Source organism: Physcomitrium patens, chromosome 9 (genome assembly GCF_059467195.1).
Source record: "Physcomitrium patens ecotype Gransden chromosome 9, ASM5946719v1, whole genome shotgun sequence".
Taxonomy (NCBI): Eukaryota; Viridiplantae; Streptophyta; class Bryopsida; order Funariales; family Funariaceae; genus Physcomitrium; species Physcomitrium patens.
The window spans coordinates 2,792,293-2,814,325 of record NC_143418.1 but is presented as its reverse complement, the minus strand read 5'-3'; the positions used below and the strand labels follow the sequence as shown (position 1 = coordinate 2,814,325).

The 22,033-nt window shown below is 36.8% G+C and overlaps 1 protein-coding gene and 1 long non-coding RNA gene across 3 annotated transcripts; both read right to left on the bottom strand.

Moving 5' to 3' along the window:
* Positions 1 to 4,445: 4,445 nt before the first annotated feature.
* LOC112286740 (putative histidine kinase 6) lies at positions 4,446 to 9,990 on the bottom strand. Its single transcript, XM_024528947.3, has 6 exons — positions 7,860 to 9,990; positions 7,154 to 7,727; positions 6,847 to 6,963; positions 6,334 to 6,705; positions 5,200 to 6,137; positions 4,446 to 4,757 (listed from the first exon to the last, which is right to left on the bottom strand). Exons 1-6 carry the CDS (start codon positions 9,024 to 9,026, stop codon positions 4,530 to 4,532), a joined length of 3,396 nt encoding a protein of 1,131 aa, XP_024384715.1. The 5' UTR covers positions 9,027 to 9,990; the 3' UTR covers positions 4,446 to 4,529.
* Positions 9,991 to 17,838: 7,848 nt separating this feature from the next.
* On the bottom strand, positions 17,839 to 20,770 carry LOC112286813 (uncharacterized). Of its 2 annotated transcripts, none has more exons than XR_002971149.3 (2): positions 20,636 to 20,770; positions 17,839 to 20,396 (listed from the first exon to the last, which is right to left on the bottom strand). It is a non-coding gene; the product is annotated as an uncharacterized LOC112286813 (long non-coding RNA). The 2 variants fall into 2 exon arrangements; XR_002971150.3 differs by having other exon boundaries at positions 20,577 to 20,693.
* Between the last annotated feature and the right edge of the window lie 1,263 nt (positions 20,771 to 22,033).

The window sequence follows — 22,033 nt, the reverse complement described above, 5'->3', positions numbered from 1 at the left end:
GATTGGTTACGATAATTGGTATTTTTTTAATCAAAATTTGCTAATATATGTTCTACGTTAAGATTCACTTTTGTTGAGATTTGTGTTTAGTATATTTCATGAATTAAAATGGTATAAGATTAAAGCCTAGATTATATTTAAATTGGAATTTAAAGTAAAAGATGATAAATTTATTTCAATACATAAAGTACATAATATTAAATAATATTGATATATCTTACTACTTCGACTTATTTGATAGTTAATTTCCTTATTTGATAGCAAAGCAATCACTCAAAGTTATAACAGCTAATATATTGTATTTTTTAATAATAAAAATATTTTATAAAGTAGTCTTACTTAATTTAAAAGAAAATTAGTTGAAGAAGATTTTTTCTATTTGTTTATTGGCTAGCTAGATCTTAACAATATTATATTATAATTATATATTATTTAAAGATGGCTCAATTTATACTCTCAAATGCATGATATTATACTTTATTTAAAATACAATTTAAAGCATCAAAATTTCTACAAATCCAAGAATAATATTATCTAAAGAATTTTAATTCTATAAATAATTAGCTACATATTTAAAAATATTTAAGTAAATAGTTTAATTTCTTGTATTATATAACTTAGCTTTATTGTAATAAAATCAAAGCTATATTTTCCAAAATAATGTCTAAAATCAAAAATCTCAAATATATTTTAATGACAATAAAATTTGAAAAAATAAAAGCATTGAATAATAGCTCTTAAATTCGTAAAATTCTCTAAAATATAATAGATAACATTTGTTGTCTATTTATTGTAAAAAATAAATAAATTATTAATAAATTTTTAATATGCTTTATAAAGAGTTTTATTTATAAGTAAGAACTTTAGATGATTGCCAATAGCAAAAAATAATATGATAAAAGATGTTCTATTGAATAGTTTTAAAATTTAAAAGATGTGCAACTAATTTATATATTAATATGCAAAATAAGATCCTTGGATCTAAACTTAGTTCTAGTAAAATGACTTAGCTTTATATTTCTTGAGTTGAGTTGTTAATCAAATTTTATTTGAAAATCATACAAAATACTACCACTATAATATGTATCAAATATTAATATAATATTGACATGTCCAATTATTGTGCTTATTTTTCCAAATCATTGAGAACCATGAAGTTTTTTTTTTTTTTTTAATTATGGATAAGGTTAGAAAAAAAAAAAAAAAAAAAAAAAAGAAAAAAAAAAAAGCTAATTTTTGTCAGTAGAGAAGTACAAGATTTATTAGAAATAAATAGTTAAATTTAATGGCAAAGCATGTAAATTCAATATTTTTTATATTTATTCTATCCCTAGTTGGAATCAATTTCATTTAAAAACAAAATTTATTCATAGACAAGATTAGCAAACATACATACTTTCTCATCCATTTAATAAATTTTATAAATAAACAATGTTCTAACTAATATTTATCTCTATTATCTATAATATGCAACAATTATATAATTTACACAATATCTTTAACACAAGAAAGTATAAAAAAAAAAAAAATTGAACATAGTCTTTGATCTAAAAAGTATGATGAAATAGATAAAAGGTGGTAAAGAATGTTATAGAAAAAGGATTTTAACTCCATTATATTAGTAGTAAGGTATAATTGAATAACACCAATTGAAACCTATTCTAATTATATATATATATATATATATATATATATATAAATTGTAACTATGAATCAAGTTTATTAAACAAAAGTGTTTTTTTACAAGTCAAATTCTAAATTACTGTAGCATCATTTTTAGAGTAGATTGTATCCACCTCACTATCCCTAATGATCATAAATTATTAGAAGCCTTTGTATAGAAAAGGTCATATTTGTAAAAGATATTAATTGTTAAAGGGTCAATTATATGACATTATATTAGCTTATTATTTTTTTTGAAATGAATTATATGTAAAGAACAAATCTAAGTAAAGAAGTTAATGAAGAATTCTACAAACTATGAAAATTTTAACCAATCCAATAAACTCAATTATACGATAAAAATAAAAACTAAAAATACACAAGTTTTAAGTGCTTAAAAGGGCTAAAGAAGCTGTAATTGTCGAAAAATTGTATTAAAATAAAAAAAAAAATAACTACATAATTGTACCAACTATAGTTTTGTATACATAATAAAGAAAGATTAGATAATCTTTTCAAAATTAAAATATAAGCTAAAATCATTTAAAATAAATACACATACTTCTGTTTTTTAATAGAGACCTAAGATTTAATATTTTCTAGTAAATAAGATTTCTAATAAATATTTTCTAGTAAATAAGATTTTCTAGAAAAAATTTACTAGAAAATATTAATATACAATTTTTACTATAAAATATTTTATATTATTTATAATGCATACTTATCAAAATAATTTGTAATCATTTTTCGAATTCAATCAAATTTAGAGTCAAATCTATTGTTAATCAAATGTGTTACAGTTACAAACTCAAATAATAGTTGATCAAATTTATAGCTTGTAATATGTTTGAGGTTTATAATATATATATATATATATATATATAGAGATTATAGTATATGCCTTTCTAACAAAACATAATAAATAAAGCACGGATAAAAAATTATTGACAATTAAGTTATATAATACAATTGTAATATGTTCAAAAAATAACTTTTCATAAACTTTTTTATTTATAAGATAGGATAATTTATGTTAAAAAAATTCATAAATTCTTAGAATTGTATCTTTATTATTTTGAGATAAATTTTCATCTTTAAGTGTAAAGTTGTAAAAATCTAGTTTTAATAAAACTTTATCTATACTAATAAATATAAAAATAAATTTCAATTTTCAATTTTTTTCAATATTTAATATTACAATATCTTGTTCTTATATTACATATCATATTTGATTAAAATTTTAAAAATAAAGTATGAATGTTTATATTTTATATTGTTAGTATAAAAAATTCCCTACATAAGTTTGGATTTGATATACAAATGATGAATACACATGACAAAGATGATAATGAAATTAACAGAGATTTATCATAGATTTATAAAAACATTATTAATAAAAATTATATATTAATTGTAGTATATATTGTATAACTATTTTAAATTACTCCCTATGACAAAAATTAAAATTTTTAAATAAATATTAAAATTTAAAACTAATAATAGTAATACAATATATTATAAAGTCTTATAAGACTTTTTTTTGAGTTGGTAGTATCTGTTCCAAAAATATAACAAATAATAAAATAGAATAAAATAAAATGATTATAAATAAATAAAAAATCATCATGTGTACATATATAAAAATGTTTGTAAAATAAAATAAAATAAAAATATATTTAGTAATATTATTAATAATATTTATCAATTTTATTATTTATATAAACTAAGACGACATTTTTAATATATTTTTAAAATTTAAAAATCCTATAAAATAAATTAATATTCATTCACTTACTTTTGAAGAGTTTTTTAATTCTACAAGTTTATTAATAGAATGCCGAGAAGTAATTCTTCAAATAACATTAAAAAACAGGTTTGTGATCTTTTTTTGTTTAGGCAAATCTATTATGAATTTCGTGAATGTTTTTACTTTTTTATGACTTTTATTCGACAAAATTTACTTATTTTTAATGAGTTTTAATTTATTTGCATATGTCTCTGTTAAATTTTCAAAAACAATTAGCTTATAATTGTAAGTGATGTTCAATTTAAGGTTTTGTAAAAAAAATCATTAAAAGTGTTTTTCTAGAATCTGGCATCAAAACTGAAATCATTAAGGATAAAAAGTTGAATGATTTCAGGGTAGAATTTTAAAATAAAAATCATGTCAAGACCTTAATTCAAATAACTATCAAACTTGAAGATGTATTTTTTTAGTTGTGACATAAATAAAGTAGTCATACAACTAACTATAGAATTGGTATGTGTAGTATTTACTTAAGTGAATAATAGAAATATTTTGTTGTAATCATAACAATCAAGGATAAAAAATATTGATGTACTTTTGTTATTGGGCTTCCGTAAATATATCAAACTGGCTACACTTCAAACTTCACAGTATCAACAAGAAATAGCCCAGTCTTGTAACGTAATGACTTTAAAAACCAGATCACAAAGTTGCTTCAAGACCATCCCCCATGGCTATGGCTTGATTCTTCCAGGGCATTTTTCCTTGTAGCAGCTCAATACATACATAATAGGGTATCAATTCTCAAACCATATACCGACACAAACCAATGTAATGTAATTTTCACTTGGGTACTTCATTAAGCAATGGGTCTAATTAAGTGAGACGAGATCTATCTAAATTGATGGCATTCAAATGGAGTTTAGACAACAAAACGGCAAGATGACAACACTCTACTGTTCTGGAGGATAGATAAGTGAACCCATGTACACAGACAAAGCATTGCCAAGCAGAAGATACAAAATGTACATGTGAGTGCAGAGATGAGATGATTGTCGATTTTCTAAGTTTGAAAATAAATGGTCCTACATGTATTGTACAAGTATATAAAAAGCTATCTCTATTGAACCAACTTGTCTCGGGGTAATATATGGCCTATGGTTTTCAGTAGCTGCTGAATGTCGAAAGGCTTCCCAAGGTAGCCATCCATACCATGAGTTAAGCAAGTGTCTTGGTATCCTTGAATGGCATGCGCTGTTAATCCTAAAATGGGCACCCTTGACCAGCCACACTCCAGCTCCGCTTTGCGAATTTTCTCGGTTGCACATAATCCATCCATTATTGGCATCTGCAGCACATCTCCCCTTCATCAGTTGTACAATCTCAAAAAGCAGGCACAAACTGAGTTGGGTGAATCTCAACAACTGCGGAAACTGGAACCTGTCCAGAAATCTTACGCACTACATGTAATGCTCAGGTTGTATATCAGAAGATGTCTCCTCATTCTTCAATAGCATCTTGCTATGTTTCGTAACAAACCAAAACGACGTCTACTTCTTAAGAAAAACTGACCCAATGAGACCATGTTGAACCTCACATAAACAAAATCGAGGCCACAATGAGCATCTGATGATTGTGAAACCATGGCCGACTAATATCTGGAAACCATGTGTTTGAGGTTTAATGTTACGCAAAGCACTGACACTCAGGTGCTTCACAGCCCACACTATGCAAGAATATTTTCGCTCATGCTGAAGACATCACCGTTCAAATAGAAAGCAACTGCGTACCTGCACGTCCATGAGGACGAGGTCAAACTCGTCATGCTGAGCACAAATGACGTCTAGAGCTTGCTGTCCATCACCAACAATCCTCACAATATGGCCGTGTTTTTCAAGCTGCCGGCTCGCAACTTTCTGGTTTATGGCATTGTCTTCCGCCAAGAGGATCTTCAGATGAAGTTTGCTGTCTAGTAATTTCTCCATCTCTGTCGAGGATTCCCTACTAAGGTCTGAAGGTGTTGTAGATGCACCTTCTGGTGGATTCTGTTGTGATCTGCATGGGAATGTGTCCATTGCTTGAGTGTCTCCAAGTGGTGATTTGAGCTTGGAGGGGTCTTCATATAGAGCAACCATTTCGAAGCCGTCAAGAGGTCTCGTGGTTTTCAAAGGCAGCAGATCCAAACTCTGCAAGGAGAGAACCTCCAGCGTGTCGCCTTTGGTTTGAGCAATTTTGGGAACCGGTGCAATGACTTCATCGCTCAGGGCTTTGTCATTCTCTTTACAGTCCCAGTTTGGAACCTCGTGGACCTGAATGAGGTGTGCTCTTGAGTTTCCGTGATCGAAGTGATTCTTCGCATTTTGTGATTCTTTGTATGCATCGTAGTCTGAGTCTAAAGCTCCCCGTGGCCGAGGACCATCACCATCTATCTGCGTTAATCCTTGAACACAGGGTGATCTACAGGTCCCGTTGTGTAGAGAGTACGAGTTTTCTCTTTGTTTAGAAATAGCATCGCTTAACATCGAAAGATCCTCTATAGAAATCACAGTGCTGTCTGCTCCCTTCCACATTGCTAGGTCATTCGCAGATTGCACTCTAGACACATTCTTCGAGGTGCGACTCGGAGGTTCAGAATCGGGATGCACTGCTCCCATACTATAGTCTGAACCAGGGTGGTTGAACATCAAACCCCCCATGAGGGTCCAGGATTTATGACTAGCTACCCTCCCTGCAAAAGTAAAAATGTCTCAGTAAACATACCTGGCGCGCAATAAGTTTGATACAAACTATCAAATTTTAGCGCAAAAGAGGACTAAATGAAAAAGGAAACGCATGTACTGTCACGTAATAACTCTGACCATGTCTGCAGTATATATAAATAATACAGCATCATGGAATTAGAATCATGGTTATTGCAAACAAACCTGGAGATCTCACTTTTGGAGATGCTTCCGCTGAGCCCTCTTTAGGAATGGGATTGTTGAGGGATAGGGGCAAGCAAAACTGGAAGGTACTCCCCTTCCCCAATTCACTTTCAACCCAGATTGTGCCACCTAAAAGCTCCACGAACCTATGAACTATACAGAGGCCCAGACCAGTACCACCATAGAGGCGAGAAGTGGACGCATCGGCTTGAGTGAAGGGCTTGAACATGTCCTTCAATTTATCCGGGTTGATTCCTATTCCAGTGTCACAGACCTCGAAGTGAATGAGCACGTTCTCAGGAGCATGAACCAAGGTGGATCTGTCAGCAGAAAGCTTGTCAGCTGTCGCTACACCCATTCTGTTGCTGATTCCTGGTTGACAACCATGCAGGATTGTAAGATAAGACGGCTTCTTTATTTTATTACTATACTAATTTTCATTGTTTGGTTCAAGATCAAATAGATTATACAGAATGCTTTGCAGCTTGAGATGCGTTAACTTTGAATTCTTACCGTCAGGTGCAGTGAAACTGTGGCCTGCTTTCATCAGTGAAGCCTTCAGATTGTCGGAAGCCACTCGGACGTGTACAGACACAGATCCTTCGTGGGTGAACTTCAGTGCGTTACCGACTGCAATCGAAAACCAGAAATTGCTATAGTAAGGAATAACAGCACCTTCAAACATAGATTAGCTTTCAATTGAAATCAAAGGCACCGAAGAACAAAATCATTCAGAAGATCGAATAATAAATGAAGAAAAAGTAAGAGAGAAACGTAAACATGTAAACACGAGACAGACTGATGAAGAATGATTCCCAACCTAAGTTCAACAAGCATTGTTGGAGCTTGCCGACGTCTCCAACAAGCGAATGCGGTACATTCCTGTCTACTTCCCAAAACAGCTTCAAACCACGCTCTTGAGCTCTAGCTTGCAGCATCCGAAATGTACTAGACACCATTTTACGTATATTAAACGAAACTCTCTCGACCTCCAAACGACCAGCCTCGATTTTCGCAAGGTCGAGAACGCTGTTGATGATGTGAAGCAAAAGATCGGCACATTCTTTTACTGATGCAAGACTCTCTTTCTGGTCGACAGTAAGCTCAGACTCCAGAAGCAACGCAATCAGCCCTAGAATTCCATGGATCGGCGTCCGAATCTCGTGACTCATATTGGCTAGGAAATCGGACTTTGCATGGCTCGCCATTTCCGCCCTTTTCTGTGAGGTTTGAAGCTCTTCATTTGCTTTGCGGAGCTCAAGTGTCCTCCTGTCCACCTTGTTCTCGAGTTCTACGTTCATGTGATGAAGGGTCCAGGTCAGCATCTTCTTCTCCCGCACTGCCGCAGCAAGTGTGATGCTTACCACACCCATTACAATGCTGAACAGCTGGATCTGCATAATGCATGAAAACAACGTCTCTCAGATGCATAGCTTAAAATTTAAAAAAAAAAATCAAGAAAGCAAACTGCATGCCCTAAATCCTTGAAAGCATGCCGTTGTGAGAAACGAAGCCCTCGGCTTTACCTGAAGAATGAAACTTGTGGCAGAAGGTGAGGGTCGTCCCGTCATGGCGTACATCGCCCCACGCTTGCGAATACTCCCCGTGGCGCACGAAAACGCAACAACAAAAACCGTAAATGCCCATCCTACGCGGTTAAACCGGAAGGCCGTAAACGTGATGAGAGGAAAACAAAAATACGGTAATGGCCGGAAGAACTGAACGTTGAAGAAGAAGATGGTGATCAAAATCCCGACGGTCACCATACCAGTCACCGCACACTCGAGCAGCTTCGCAGGCCGCTTGAAAGAAGGGCAACATTTCCACGCCCACAAATGGATGATTAGTGGCGTAACGGTGATCATCGCCGCCAGTACACCCAACCACCACGTCCCCCAGAAGCTCCAGTATTCCGCCCAAATGACCATGGGGGTAAGAGCGATACACACCGAGATGATGGAGCAGAAAACAAAGGATGTCAGGGTGACAACGAGGAGGTACCAGACCGCATCCGTCACTGAATCTATGGTGGGAATTTCCTTCTCCTGGCCAGTACACAAACACTTGCGGAGGTAATGCGCCCCAACATGGCTCTGCATCGCTGCGAGAATCGCAACGAGCACCATGATCGTCGTGTTGACGCTCGTCAACCCTGACCCGCGCCATGTCATGTACATCCTCGCTGCGTAAAGGCCTAATGTACTCCCTGGCAGGATTCCGTGCTTCCAGACCGAGGCTAAAGCGAGCGCGACAGCATGCGGTAGATAAAACGGAAACACGATGGACACATGGACTTGGGCTTGAAGACTTTCCACAGAGCTCTCCCAGGTGATGATCCCGCTCAACAGAACCAGCAAAATGGTAAGGACATTGCGTCGAACACAGCGGTAGATATCCCTGGCGTCCCGAGGCCGGTCTCTCCATATTTGCACAATTGTGTCAATGCAGAATTCAAAGAATGCCCTTGAGGACTGGAAGAGACCTCTGGCGTGGGTTTCGTACCAAGATCTGTTGCTTCTTGCCGGTGCACGATCTTCGACGTTTACCCCTACCGAGCCCCTCCCGTGCGACGGAGGATTCATCTTCGTGGGACACGCTACGTCTTCCTTGACGATAAGCACATATTTCTCAAAACCCGTCTCCGAACACTGCTGCTCCTCCTCTTCATTTTTCTTCGGGTGCGGATCCAGCATCCCAATCTGCGATTGTCCGAAGATCTCCGCTCAACGTCCTATCTTCCAAATTATTCTCTTAAATCACCCGGCGACATCCAATGCACTACCGATTCACACCCTGTCTTCTGTGGTCGTACCAAAAGTATCCATTCCCTTCGGTTCATTGCCATCTGTCTACCCTCCACAAGGTCGAATGCACTCCAAACTTCAAACAGCGATTCGACTTTCTCACAGACAAGACCCATAATCGGACTAAATGCCAAACGCAGACACAGGCTGTAGTGTGGCCAGTATCAAGTGACGCCCTTGCGTCTGCACGCCCTAGCCCAACTCACCGTCAATCGAAAACGCCGAATCTCTCGACGGGCTACCTCCTCACACAACATCTCAAGATCCCGAACTCCGACTAACCTAAGACCCAAACTTCCCCAACCACTTGCTGCTCACCCCGCTGCAACCCCTTCCAGGACCCCGTACCAGTCAACCAGCTTTGTCGGTTGCGATCGATCAACTCCAGAACTAGAAACGAAGGTTTCATCGTGTCAAAGCACATCGTCTCAGTGCAACGGGAAGTGAGTGTCGCGCATGCATAGCGCCACCTACCTCGATCGCAAACCCACCAAAACCGCTACTTCGCATATTCCTCCGGTCTCCACCCCGAAAGCTGCGATGATCTCCAGCCTCACCCCCACCCGCGTCCCTGAACAACACTCTACCTCCAACTTCTCAACAGAACCCTCGGGCCATCATCACCAAGATGTCATGCCGCACAGAATCACTTGCACAGCACCCACTCTAGCGATGCGGCCGCACACCGATCGTCTCTCCGGCGCAGGACCCGATCACCGATCACCCAATACCCCCACGATCCCCAAGTCGTCGAGCTCAGATCGATCATGTACACGGCAAGTTAGTCCCCTCTCTCTCTCTCCTACCCCTCTCCGCTTACTTGGCTCGCTCGTAACACAATCTAGCGATGGCGTTGGGCTGTTCCAGTGCGAGCAACTCCAGCGTTGTGCTGATGCCACGCCTCCCGAAAGCCTCCGCCAGGAAGAACTTGCACCTTGCCAGAATATAGATCCTCACCCACATGGACATGGACCCCACTGCTGCGCTTTTACCCAATGGTGGGGCCTGCGTGAGCGCCCAGACTCCATCGAGCGGAACTCTGCAGAGTCCAGCTGCGACTCCCCGATTAGATATTCGGCATTAGAGAGATACTCAAACTTTTGTTCTTTTCTTCCCATTTTCACTGTCGCCCCCTCGTTCTTTTTGGTGTCACCGGTTAATGGATGACTCTAGGGGTGGTGAAGTGGGATGTGTGGTACCCTCTCTGCTCTGCTCCACGCGAGCATTCGGCGCTCGTCGATGTGTCTCAGACAGATGCTGCAGTGATCTCCATGCACGTTTTCATCGACATGCCGTTGAATGGGGTGTTTCTTGTGCAAAAACCACAAGTAGGGTGTAAACTCAACTCTAGCTGGAGCCTTCAGAAGCGGTATAGGTTGTTTGCTTGTGGAATGACACTCCGTTGCATGTGGAGTTGTGTTATTAATAGAGAGGGGGTTTACACAGTGTGGCGGTCATTCCAAGGGCCGACTCTACCACCTAGTTTCATTTGGTTCACAAAGTAGGACATTTGCCCAGTTGTGCACATGAGATAACGCACAACAACCCCCCTTCAATCGCTTCATCGCGATTGAAAGCCTTGCAAAGATGTCCGTTTTAATGTCAGAAATTTAGTGTAATTCCAGAAAAGTCATGCAGTTGCTATCTTTTAAATACCACACCTGTTTAGATTTGTATGTGTTTACATGTATACATGACTGTAAACTTTTATGTCAAGATTGCTTTTGAGGATAAGTAATTGAAATCTGGTGGTATTCATCCTTTGTTATGTGTTGTGCAGAACCTGCCTGCATTTCATAGTCAATCTGTAGTTCATTCTTTATTCTTTTTATGAAAAGTACTGTTTTTTCTTATCTTGTTTGCCAGCTAAGTTGACCAGCACAAGTAGTATGAGTTATCCTTAATGAGGTTCAACTTAATCACCCCATGCAAGCACCGACTTAGAACATCTATGTGAGAATTTCTTTTAAAAATAAAAACAAAAAAATACTGATAAAATAATAATATTTATTTGGAGAAGGGGCTGTGTTGTGTGTGTGTATGTGGGAATCACTGTATCCACTAAATTCAGAACAAGTCATCTCCAACTTGCAATAAACAATGGGTCTGCTCCCATTTTCTAAAATATAGCAAGTTCACACAGTGACCCATTCGTCACATCTGGAAATGTGAGGGCATAGCAGCCTAGAAAAATGCATACAGGATTTGGCTGGGTGTCCAGTTCTGTGCAACTTGCAAGTCACTTGGACTTTGCTCCTGCAAACAGGGCTGCACACAGGCACACACAAATTTAAAATGTTTATCTTTGTGTAAATAATGTGTGTTTGTGTGGTTGTGTGTTTGTTGTGAACCCCCTTCTAAATTTGCAGGCCACTTTCACTTCTATCTTAAATGTCATCTGTTTCATTCAGGCCAATTAATATATACTATTTTAAATTACTCCCTATGACAAAAATTGGACTATCCAGGTTGGTTATTTCAAATCCCCACCATAAATTTTTTTACCTTACCTCATGCCAATTAAACTGTTTGATTTATTTTATTTTATTTTATTTTTTCTTTCCCTATAATGTGTTCATGTAAGCATATATATATATATATATATATATATTTATTTATTTATTTATTTAAAAATAATCCTCAAATTATCAAAATTACAAATTTACAATTTTAGTAATTGGGAATCAGTCTCTTTATCTGAAGATCCATCACACATGGATCATGATGAAGTTTTTTGTATTAAAAAGTTGCTACAAAGACAAGTAGCATTGAAATCCTCAATGGAACACACTTATGGTTCATTGGCAATAGACACACAACAATCATGCAAAATAAACAACTATATGTGTATATATATAATATCTCTTAGTCATATGAGAGTTGATCAGCAATATGCACACTCCAATTTGAATTGTGAGACAATTAAAAACAGTCTACATGATCATTCCCTTGCATACCTGGCAAAGCTATAAAGGAAAACTGAGTTGTCCACTTTCTGAGGTGTGGACAAAGTCCACAACATGATAAAGGATCTCCCAGGTAAACAAACAAACCCACTTCCATTCCACCAAACATTCATCTCCCAGTTGCTGAATTCAATGAATGAATGTATGAATGAATGACTTTTTTTACCTTTTTCAACACTGTACAATTAACCCCACATCTGCACACATGGCAAATTTTGTCCCAAGGGACACACCCAGTTTTGTGGTTTTCCTGAATTCAATACCTGTCATGCTGGACACCCAAGTGAACTTTGCCTTCAAATGCAGATAATGAAACATCTTAAAGGTAAATATATATATATATATATATATATATATTGAAAATATATAAAATAGGCCTCCACTTGTCAAGTTCTAAGGTACAGAACTCATTCAAATCCACCTCAGTCCCACCCTGGGAAATGGTTCAATACACTTGGGAATGCAGCCCCCCTTTCAAGCTTACATTAGCTGAAGCAACACTCATCAGTTTTTCAAACCCTGTGAAAGACTTGGCCAGCATGAAGCCAAGTGTCAAGACCCCCCTACAACTCTGAAGGAATAAAGCCACCCACTGCCTGAGATCTTGCATATCATCACCCCAATAACCCACATTCATAAAATCCATGTGAGTTTCTGTGGGCATTGAATATGTGATATAACAAAAAAAAAAAAAAAAAAAAAAAAAAAACAGAGCAAAACGAAACAAAGCAATGATGGGTAGAAATCATGGATGAAACCCTAATTTATTTATTTATTTATTTATTTATTTATTTATTTTGATGGGTATGTGTGGCATCATTGTCGTCCATTTGGGTTATGTGTTTTGGAGGCCCCCACCTTCCTTCCTTCCTACCTTGACAAGTGTTGAAGTGCATATCCTGTGCATGAGAGAATGTGAATGGGGTTTGGGCAAGTGTGGCCATGGCATGTGTCATTCACTACTTGGGGGGGGGTTGCATAGTTTTGTGGCATGGGTCAATGATGCTGACTTGGCACTTGGAATGGTGATGTGGCATTTGAGTTTAGCCTGATTTGGTGTGTGTTGCCGTTGGAGATGTATCAAATCTTTGATGGTGGGTGTGTACAATAGGAACAAGTGGAGCCCCATCTTAAATTTAACAGTCCATATCATTTTCATGTCCTTTTTGAAGATCGCAAGGAGAAAAAAGTGTGCTTATAATGAATTTGAGCCATAATTTGATAAAATAAGAGATAATGTGAGAATCCAAATATTAGGTAAGCATGTATGTGTACTTACTATAAAATTTACATTCTTTTATGGTACTATCAATACTATTAATATTGTCCTTTTCATTGTTTGTACACTTTAAATATCATTGTGAATGATTGAAATGCCATACAAGTTCTTTTGTTTATTATTTGTACTATTATATATTATTGAATATGCAGGAAATTGAACATCATCACATATGTTTTTGTTTTTGTTTTTGCCTAACTCAGTAATTAAAAAGGTTCACGACGATAAAAATTTATTTGAAGTATTGTACGTAGAGAAAGAATGTAAGTCCTGGAAAAATACATCTGTAAGATAATACCAAAAAAACTAATTACCCTTAAATTATAAATATATCAGCTTTTTGCAGTAACAAGCAACAATCAAAGGATTGAATAAAGCATGTCGTATAATGAATAAATGTGTTACAGTGTAATTGTTTTGGCACTTCTGAACAAACAAGATCAATAAAAAATTAAATATATTAAAGTCATTTTGTTAAATAGAAGTATTTTGACCAATCAGAATTTGTGAAATTAGTGTTTCGTATATATTATTCATAAAATTAGTGTTTCCTATATATTATTGAGTAATAGGGTCTGTTATTCACCAATAAATAAAATGACCTCTTTGAGATAATGTCATCAATAAAATGGTTGTTAACAATTTTAATTTTAAAAAAAATGTTTTTAAATGCTGAATATAACTGTTAACTACAATATTGCCAGTGTCATCACATTTCAGAGGCATCATACATGTAATACTCAGTATTTTTTCTATCTACGATGTTTTCTTTCAAATTACCAATACATGAAAATTGTGGATTTCTGAAAAATGATATGTTTTGAAATGTATTTTTACTTTTTATATAAACACACAATATTCTACTCAGGAAAGTCTACCTCCTCAGCTATATTTATTCATTTATATATTCTCAAATGCATCTGGAAAGAACGTAGATAATCTATAAATAATACTGGAGACAGAAAATTTCTTCGAAGATCTAGAAATATATACCCATTATATCATTTTTTCTGCAACAAAATATTCTTCAAGTTGAAAATAATACAGTTGCCTATTTTACTTTGTTTATTTCTAAATGCATCTTTTTGTAAAATACACATCCGGTGTTCTATTTTTGTTGCTATTTTTAGAAATTTGAATGGTACTGTGTCGCTAATTAATTTATATTACGGCAACATTTGACAACCATTTTTAACATTTGAATTATTTTATCAAAGAATGATTTACTGAATGTCTACTGTCTTATATTTATGTCAAATGTCTGCTGTCTTTTACATAGTTAAAAGCCCAACGAACTACTTAAAAGAAACACACAAAAAAAAAAAAAAAAAAAAAAAAAAAGAAAGAAAAAAGAAAAAACAGAAATCAAGTCAGAAACTTTTGAAATGGAAGACATTGTAGACGGATCTGAAATTATATAATTGACTTAATATGATCTATTTCAAAGTTAAATTAAAGAATTTAAATGGTTTTTTCATGTATAAGTATTGTAATCTTTACGTTTCATCAGCCAGTTCTGATTTAAAATATTGTGTGCACTAACTGATTTCATAATTGCATTAGTATAATGATTATTTATTTATTTATTTATTTTTGCATTTGTGTTTCAATGTATTTATTGGATTTTTCAATTTATATGCCTAAATGTTATTCTACATCAAGTTTTTCATAACCATTAGGTTCAACATTAAGGTTTTCTTTATTTTTAATTTTATGCATGTCACCTTTATTAAAACGCATTAATGAATATGGAATTCTGATGTATCTGTACTATTGTAAATAATTTTTAAAATAAAGTATAATTAAGCAAATTGTCTCATCATACAACTTAGTTTTCCTTTTTTATTTTTACTTTTCTCCTTTTATGTTTTATTGTGGATTCACATTTCAACTCTATCTCAAAAGGATGGTTAACTTTTTAATATGTGTATAAAAAGACATCTTGCATTATCCTTAGGGACTACAAGGTATATATATGTATATATATATATATTCTTAGTGTGTATAAATATTTTACAAAGGCTTGTGCTCTTGGATTATTAACTATGCAATTTTAAAATAATCAAATCAAATCAAATCAACACATATGTGAACAGTTTTATATAAACTAATAAAATAGAAGTGAAATTTAGTATATATATATATATATATATATATATTGTAAAGAGTATTACATGCTTTGACAAATATAGGTAATTAACTCATATGCACACCACATGAACTATGTAAGTTGAAATGACAACAGCATTCTACACAACTTTTCAAAACTTTTTTCCCTGGATTCAATATCATGTCCATGTTTCATGTTGTCTTATGCACAAACATCTTCTAACAAGTCAACACCACGAGCATGCAAACACTCCTTTTCTTCACTAAATTGCATAATGAAATTTGCTACATTACACTTCCCTTCCCCCACTTTATTTGCTTTTCCTACTCATTTTGTTGAAAAAGAGACTAGAATTTCGCCACCCAATCAAGAAACTAGGACCATTAAAAAATGATAAAAAAATAGTGCGGGTTTTAAAAATTTATATCCAAAGTGAAAACTCTACACCAGGCAGTTTTAAAGGGAACATGAGGAGTGGATTCGGAGGATTCCATGGAAACACGCCGCATCTGTCGTGTCAATAGGTGGAACCCACGGTTTGCTTTTTTGGGCCATGACCGGGGGGATGACGAGTGGGGTCCTTTGATCGTGGGGCGTCCAGACGCACCGAGTCAAAATAGTAGGCATGGGAATTAACGGGCCAGCTAGCAGGCTGACGTGGACGGTGACGTGTACCAAAGGAACTCACCCCGCCCTCTTTCGGATATTTCCGTAGGATTAGTTCGTTTTTGTTTTGAATTTTATTTCAGCTGTGTAAAGTGCGGGACAATAAAAGGTTGTAAACTTTTTTAAATGGCTTGCTTTTCTATTGTTCGTAAGTCAGATTCCTAAACAGAGTGATGTAGTGCTCAATTCATATTGTTGTTTCGGCAGCTTGATTTCAGGGCTTAGAGTAGATGTTGATGTAATATTGCGCGAGTTACGAGCATGTGATGTTCATTTCAGTCGTGAGACTTTACTTATGTACTATCTGGTTTCTTGTGGAAACGCTGTTTCTTTACGTGGTTATGTAATGTGTATAGCAAAGGCATATACGATTTTTTTGTATCATTCAGTTAAACGTGGATGATCTAAGATCAGTATAACCAGGTTCAGATTCATACCAGCAAGTACTTACATGACTTGATGTCCAGGGTAGCAGTCGGTTGACCTTGCGCAGATCAATACGTGTACAAATGCACATGTTGCACTTGTTTGGGTTTTGGAATTGCAAGCAGTAAAAGGGTAAATGGACAAACAAATTCAACCAGTTTACTTTTGTTTCGCACTTTTGTTTGTCTCCATGAGAGGTTTCTCCAAACTTCAGCTCTGATACACAAGGAAACAACGTGTATTTGTCAGGAGTACAATACATGCTATGAACTTCCACACACAACAGTATCACAGCTCGATGGATAATTAAACTGGGAACCCGCGCACAAGTTGCACCGATAGTGAATATACCTCTTCAGAACAGCAATGTAATTTGCTGCTACTGAATCATTCATTACAATCCAGAGCATAATTCATCCACATCTTTATCTTATGCTAGGTGAGTGACGATGATCCAAACCGAATTTGGTTGGTAACTGTCATGATTTTTTTTTCTCGTGTACGGTGTGAAACTGACAAACCCTACAGGGGAGCAACTTCCATAGAAAAAAAATTGCAGCTTCTCAGATATATTGTATGAAGCAAGTACGCATTCATTCACTCACACCTCACAATTCTGGTTAGCTGCTATTATCAGCATTGGACCGTCATTTTCCTCCTTACTCCAACAAGTTGATAGCAGTGTTTTAACAGATATTGTGATGCTAACACCAATGAAAGCATGAAATCCTTAGCCATTGAATGTGGCGCAAAAAGACCAGTCCATCGCAGCATATCGTTTTCAGATGAGGTGCATCAAACTCACGTGTGATGAGGAAATTCGTCTGCTTCATGTCATATCACAGAAACCAAAAGGGCAATACAAAGCAATAGATACTCCAAACCAGGGGTAATGCACAGAACATATTGATGCAACAAGCGAGAGTATTAACAGCACACGTCGTAGAAAAAAATCAGCTCTAACGGTCAAATTGTAAGTGCAACCACCTCGTTACCTGCCAATGAAATATGAGATCTGTGCGAGAGTTCGAGGAAATGTTTCTCTTCTAAGTGAATGAAAGAACAGTCAGAATTGGTACCTAAATTGACCAGGAGCTGGTTCTAGCATATAACAGCAGCAGTCGCAATCGAAAAACCAGTGGACAAAAAATGGTTGCGAGAGAAAAAAACAGGAGATGATACATGGGCTGCGATGAGCTTTGACCCAAGATGTAGAAGTGGCATGCAAGAAATAGGATTACATTTAGTCGCAGATAAAAAACACCAGGCCCTGTCAACAGTTGCCATATATTCCAACAGAAGTGGGTTACATAGTGAAAGCTTGTGCGCTAAAGCAAAGCTCATACAGAGCACCACGAACTATCAAATATCAGTCTCAAACAAGAACTTGGCACTCTGTTGAAATTGTGGAACATGTAGGACCCGACAGGACACAACAATGTGTAACAATTACAGAACTGCAGTGTTACTAACACTGATGTTTTGGTAACTGTTGAAATCAGAAGGGCAGATACTTCTGTTTCACCCAAGCATTATCAGAGGCTAACGTCGCATTAACGTGACTTGGCAGAATGTGCCAGAACTTAAAATCCACGTGCTTTGTAACTAATTTCATGTTGGTAAACCAAGGTTCATGGGCAAACAGTGACCGTCATCCAGAAAGGTAACCAAGACGTGCAGACAAAACAGCAAGTCTCATAGGTGCAAATTGTCCTCAGCTCTCATAGCTACAGCATCAGCGGTGGTTAAATGGCAGATACTACCTCACACTGCAAAGGGTCGTGCAGTAGAGAAAGAATACGGATAGGGTAGTAAGAGAGATTGAGACAGAGGGATGAAAAAAGACATCAGAAAGGGAGTATCCGCCACCACTCTAGATCAACATGATCGACAGTACGTTATTAACATCACTGGACAGTGCACCAAGGTCCATTTTTGAGACGCCAAAGTTCTCACAAACATTTGGATATACATCAGTATCCCGAGCGTTACAAATCGTAAGGAACAAGATTTAACGTCAAACCAATCCTAATAAGTAGGTCTGGCATTCAAACAGGACTAAAAACAGTGGAATGCAGTAAACTCAGGGCATGATCAACTGGCCATTCAAAGAAAAGAATCAACCTGGACTATCACTAGGCTACAATCATAACTGAAAGGAAAACACACATGAAGAAATTCAGAGTGACCTTCGATGAAGCTTCCGCCATGCATTCACAAAATGAATCACAAATACTAATCATATTACTCGAATAATTCTCCATTCATACATCAATAAATTTGAAAATGAGGAATGCGGTCCTGTCTAGGAACAAATGAATCGGTAAGTTCCCAATAGGAGACTCAGACTCATGCGAACAAGTTAGATGAAAACACGAACAGTACACAAAGCGACCGTTCTTCGACTGAATTATTCCTGTAATATTTCCAGTCATCGAACCTCACTCTCGCACAAAACGACTCTCTTCAGAACTTAGTAAGCCGTGTGCCTTAAAACCACGACCACATTACCAATGCTTCCATTTTCGAGCGACAGTCCATGTTGCAATATATCCTCAGCTCTCATAGCTAAAGCATCAGCGGTGGCTTAACGACGGACATTGCCTCAAACTGCATACGTAGCTGCAGTGGACGAGGTGTGAGAGAGAGGAGGACAGAGACGATTGATTAGAAGACATCGAGACAGGATGGTGAGAAAGAAGGAAGAAAGGGAGTGTCCGTCACCACTCTAGACCAACTTGGTTACCAGGTTATAGTTCACATCACTGGAAATATTTGCAACATATTATTTTCATGACTTTCAACTGGATCCGCTCCCCAGAATCCAAGAAAGGAATATATTTCCATGTCACATGCAAAACCAACCTACACAAGCTGGAAGCCATGCACGGAAGAACTTAGAACCTCTGATGCCTTGCTAGAACTTGTGCCGCACAAGTATGGAAGTAATCGTAACCAAAGAAAGCACAAATTATTAGTTGAATGTCGTGCCAGGTAACTCAACGTGGGGCACCCTGTCTGACTCACTCATACAGGCCCTACCACAAGTATAAGCGCAAGGAGTAACCTAAGCGGACATACTACTCTTGTCCCCAGACAGTGACAATGACTTCACACGGAATGGGTTGACTGATCAACCAAAGAAAATCAAAATAAACAGTCGGAGAAGTTGTGTTCAAAATGAAGACCTTCCTCACCAGCAGAAAAATATCATAACAGTGCTACATCGCTGTCCATTGCAACCCAAACCATAGCAACAAAGGCATCGCAAAAAACTCACACGAAGTCTAAGCGTTGCGCTGCGCTGCGCAGATACCCGCTCTTCATCGGAAGATTCCCCTAGCGCCTTCATCGATTCATGCAGATTACTCATGGGCAGAAAAAATCAAAACTGAACTAATCGAAGACCAAAAGCCATATACACAACACAGGAAAGAATAAAACACAAGAGTGAGCAGCCATACCACTCTTATGCCAGTCTATCGTGGAGACCGAGTCGTGGGAAGGTAGCGTAATCAAGACGAAAGAACAAGAACCCGATGTTAAAGCCTCTGAAGATACCACAATCACGCTTATCAACATAGACTAGATCTTGAATGAGTCTATTGATACGGAAATAGGAAGAACTGCGGCATCCTTGCACCGTCAGAAACGACAATCACACTGACAAAATATTCGACCGTAGCACGATTCAGAAAATCCTCGCCGTTGTTTCGACATGCCCGGATGTCCAACTCCCTCGGCCGAGACACCGCCAAATTGCCAGTGCAGAGAAAACTTGTACAGGTTGCTCGTTGACAGATTCAGTAAACCTTCACAATAACAGTCATTAGCATCAGCATCGGGGGAGTGAAATTCGGGAAGAATCTTCAGAGAGGCTTTCGACCTAGAAGCCCGCAAGACGCAATCAACAGAGTGTACAGGAAGGAGCAACGTTGCTGGCGAAGGTGTTAAGTGGTCGGAAATCCACAAGCGGGGTAAGCGATTGAGACCATATCCCGATCGAAGGCATGCACAACAGGGAGGGTTTCAAAAAGATGAGAAACCCTACGAAGAAATCCGCGCTCGGCGTGCCGCCCTAATTCCCGATTGTGGCTGCGGTGAATCACAACGGAGCCGAAACCCTAATCGACGGTTTCACTGCAGACCTGTACCCGCGGGATTGCTATAACCACCTCGGACTGGTTCAGTTACACGGTGAAAGGTACTGATGTGTAAGACCGTGGTCTGACACAGCAATGGGAAATTTGTGACTGTCACAGTTGCTGTAAATTGTAGTTAATCTATCACTGTGGAGACAATTTCTGACAACTCTAGTTGATATTTTCCATTTGGGGGGTCTTTTAGTTGATGGTTTAGTTCAAAAAGTATAATAAATAAGTTGGTGATAATTCAATGCGTTTGATATGCGCAGGGTCATACTTTACGTGCAAAAGGTTACAACCAGTATATATAGATCATGGAACTAGTAGTTTCATTCACCCCATCCAACACAAAGCTTGTGTCAATCGTCTTCAACGATGAATACAATGAATTATTCATCCATCTAATCACTTGCACTTGCTAGCACCTGTAGAAAGTGTCCATTAATGTTTCTTCATTGTTTGTCACACACATGCGGTAAACATTTTAAGCAAAAGATAAACCTGTATACTATGACTTTATTTTTATCAAACGAATTCAAATGATGACTTAAGCCATGCACCACTAACTGTAGAAAAAATTACAAAATTTTGTGATAATGTTTGACATATTTATTCACGCACACCCAATCAATGATCCTCCACAAATTTGAAACAGCTTCATAGTCAAGCTTAAATTTTTCTCTCACCCCCCACAGAATCAATTGCACACCAACAGCAAAAGAGCATCGTAGAAAACCTGCTTTTCACAACTCAATTTGGTTAATGGGTTGTCCACAACAAAATAAATCCTATTATGACAAGCAAATGAGCAGCCACCTGGTAACTTATTCATGATATGGCAGTTTTAGGGTTTGAGCCAACATTAACCTTTGTGATGAAATAGTGTAGATGGATTTTGCCCCAAATCGTGTCAACTGATCCCCCAATTTTAAATAATAAGAAAAAGGAAAACTTTGAAAATTCTGTGGTGCTAGATCCAGCCACATCCTCCTCATGGGGGCAGAGGAGGCATTGAACGTACTTCATCAATACATGCACTCTCAGACACTGTAAATTGTACTGCTACACAGTTGTGAAAACCAGGTAGTACACTGTGAGTAAATATAGAGGAGGACCTAAAACTTTTCATTATAATATCAAAAAATGAATGAACAGGGGAGAGGTAGCAAAGTTGGATTGCAATGGAATTTGGTGGGATTTTGAGTGCCTGTTCTCTTCTTTTAACTTTTTGATTCAAGCTCATGTTTCGGTGAAGGGATTGAAACTGAGCTACGCCTATAATCCACACTCCCTCCAATTGAATT

Excerpts from the sequence above, each read along its gene's own strand:
- LOC112286740 (XM_024528947.3), bottom strand. The coding sequence starts at position 9,026 with ATGCTGGATCCGCACCCGAAGAAAAATGAAGAGGAGGAGCAGCAGTGT. Across the intron at positions 6,138-6,333 it reads TCCAAAAGTGAGATCTCCAG|GGAGGGTAGCTAGTCATAAA; the intron begins GTTTGTTTGCAA and ends TTACTTTTGCAG. Across the intron at positions 4,758-5,199 it reads TCGTCCTCATGGACGTGCAG|ATGCCAATAATGGATGGATT; the intron begins GTACGCAGTTGC and ends GATGTGCTGCAG.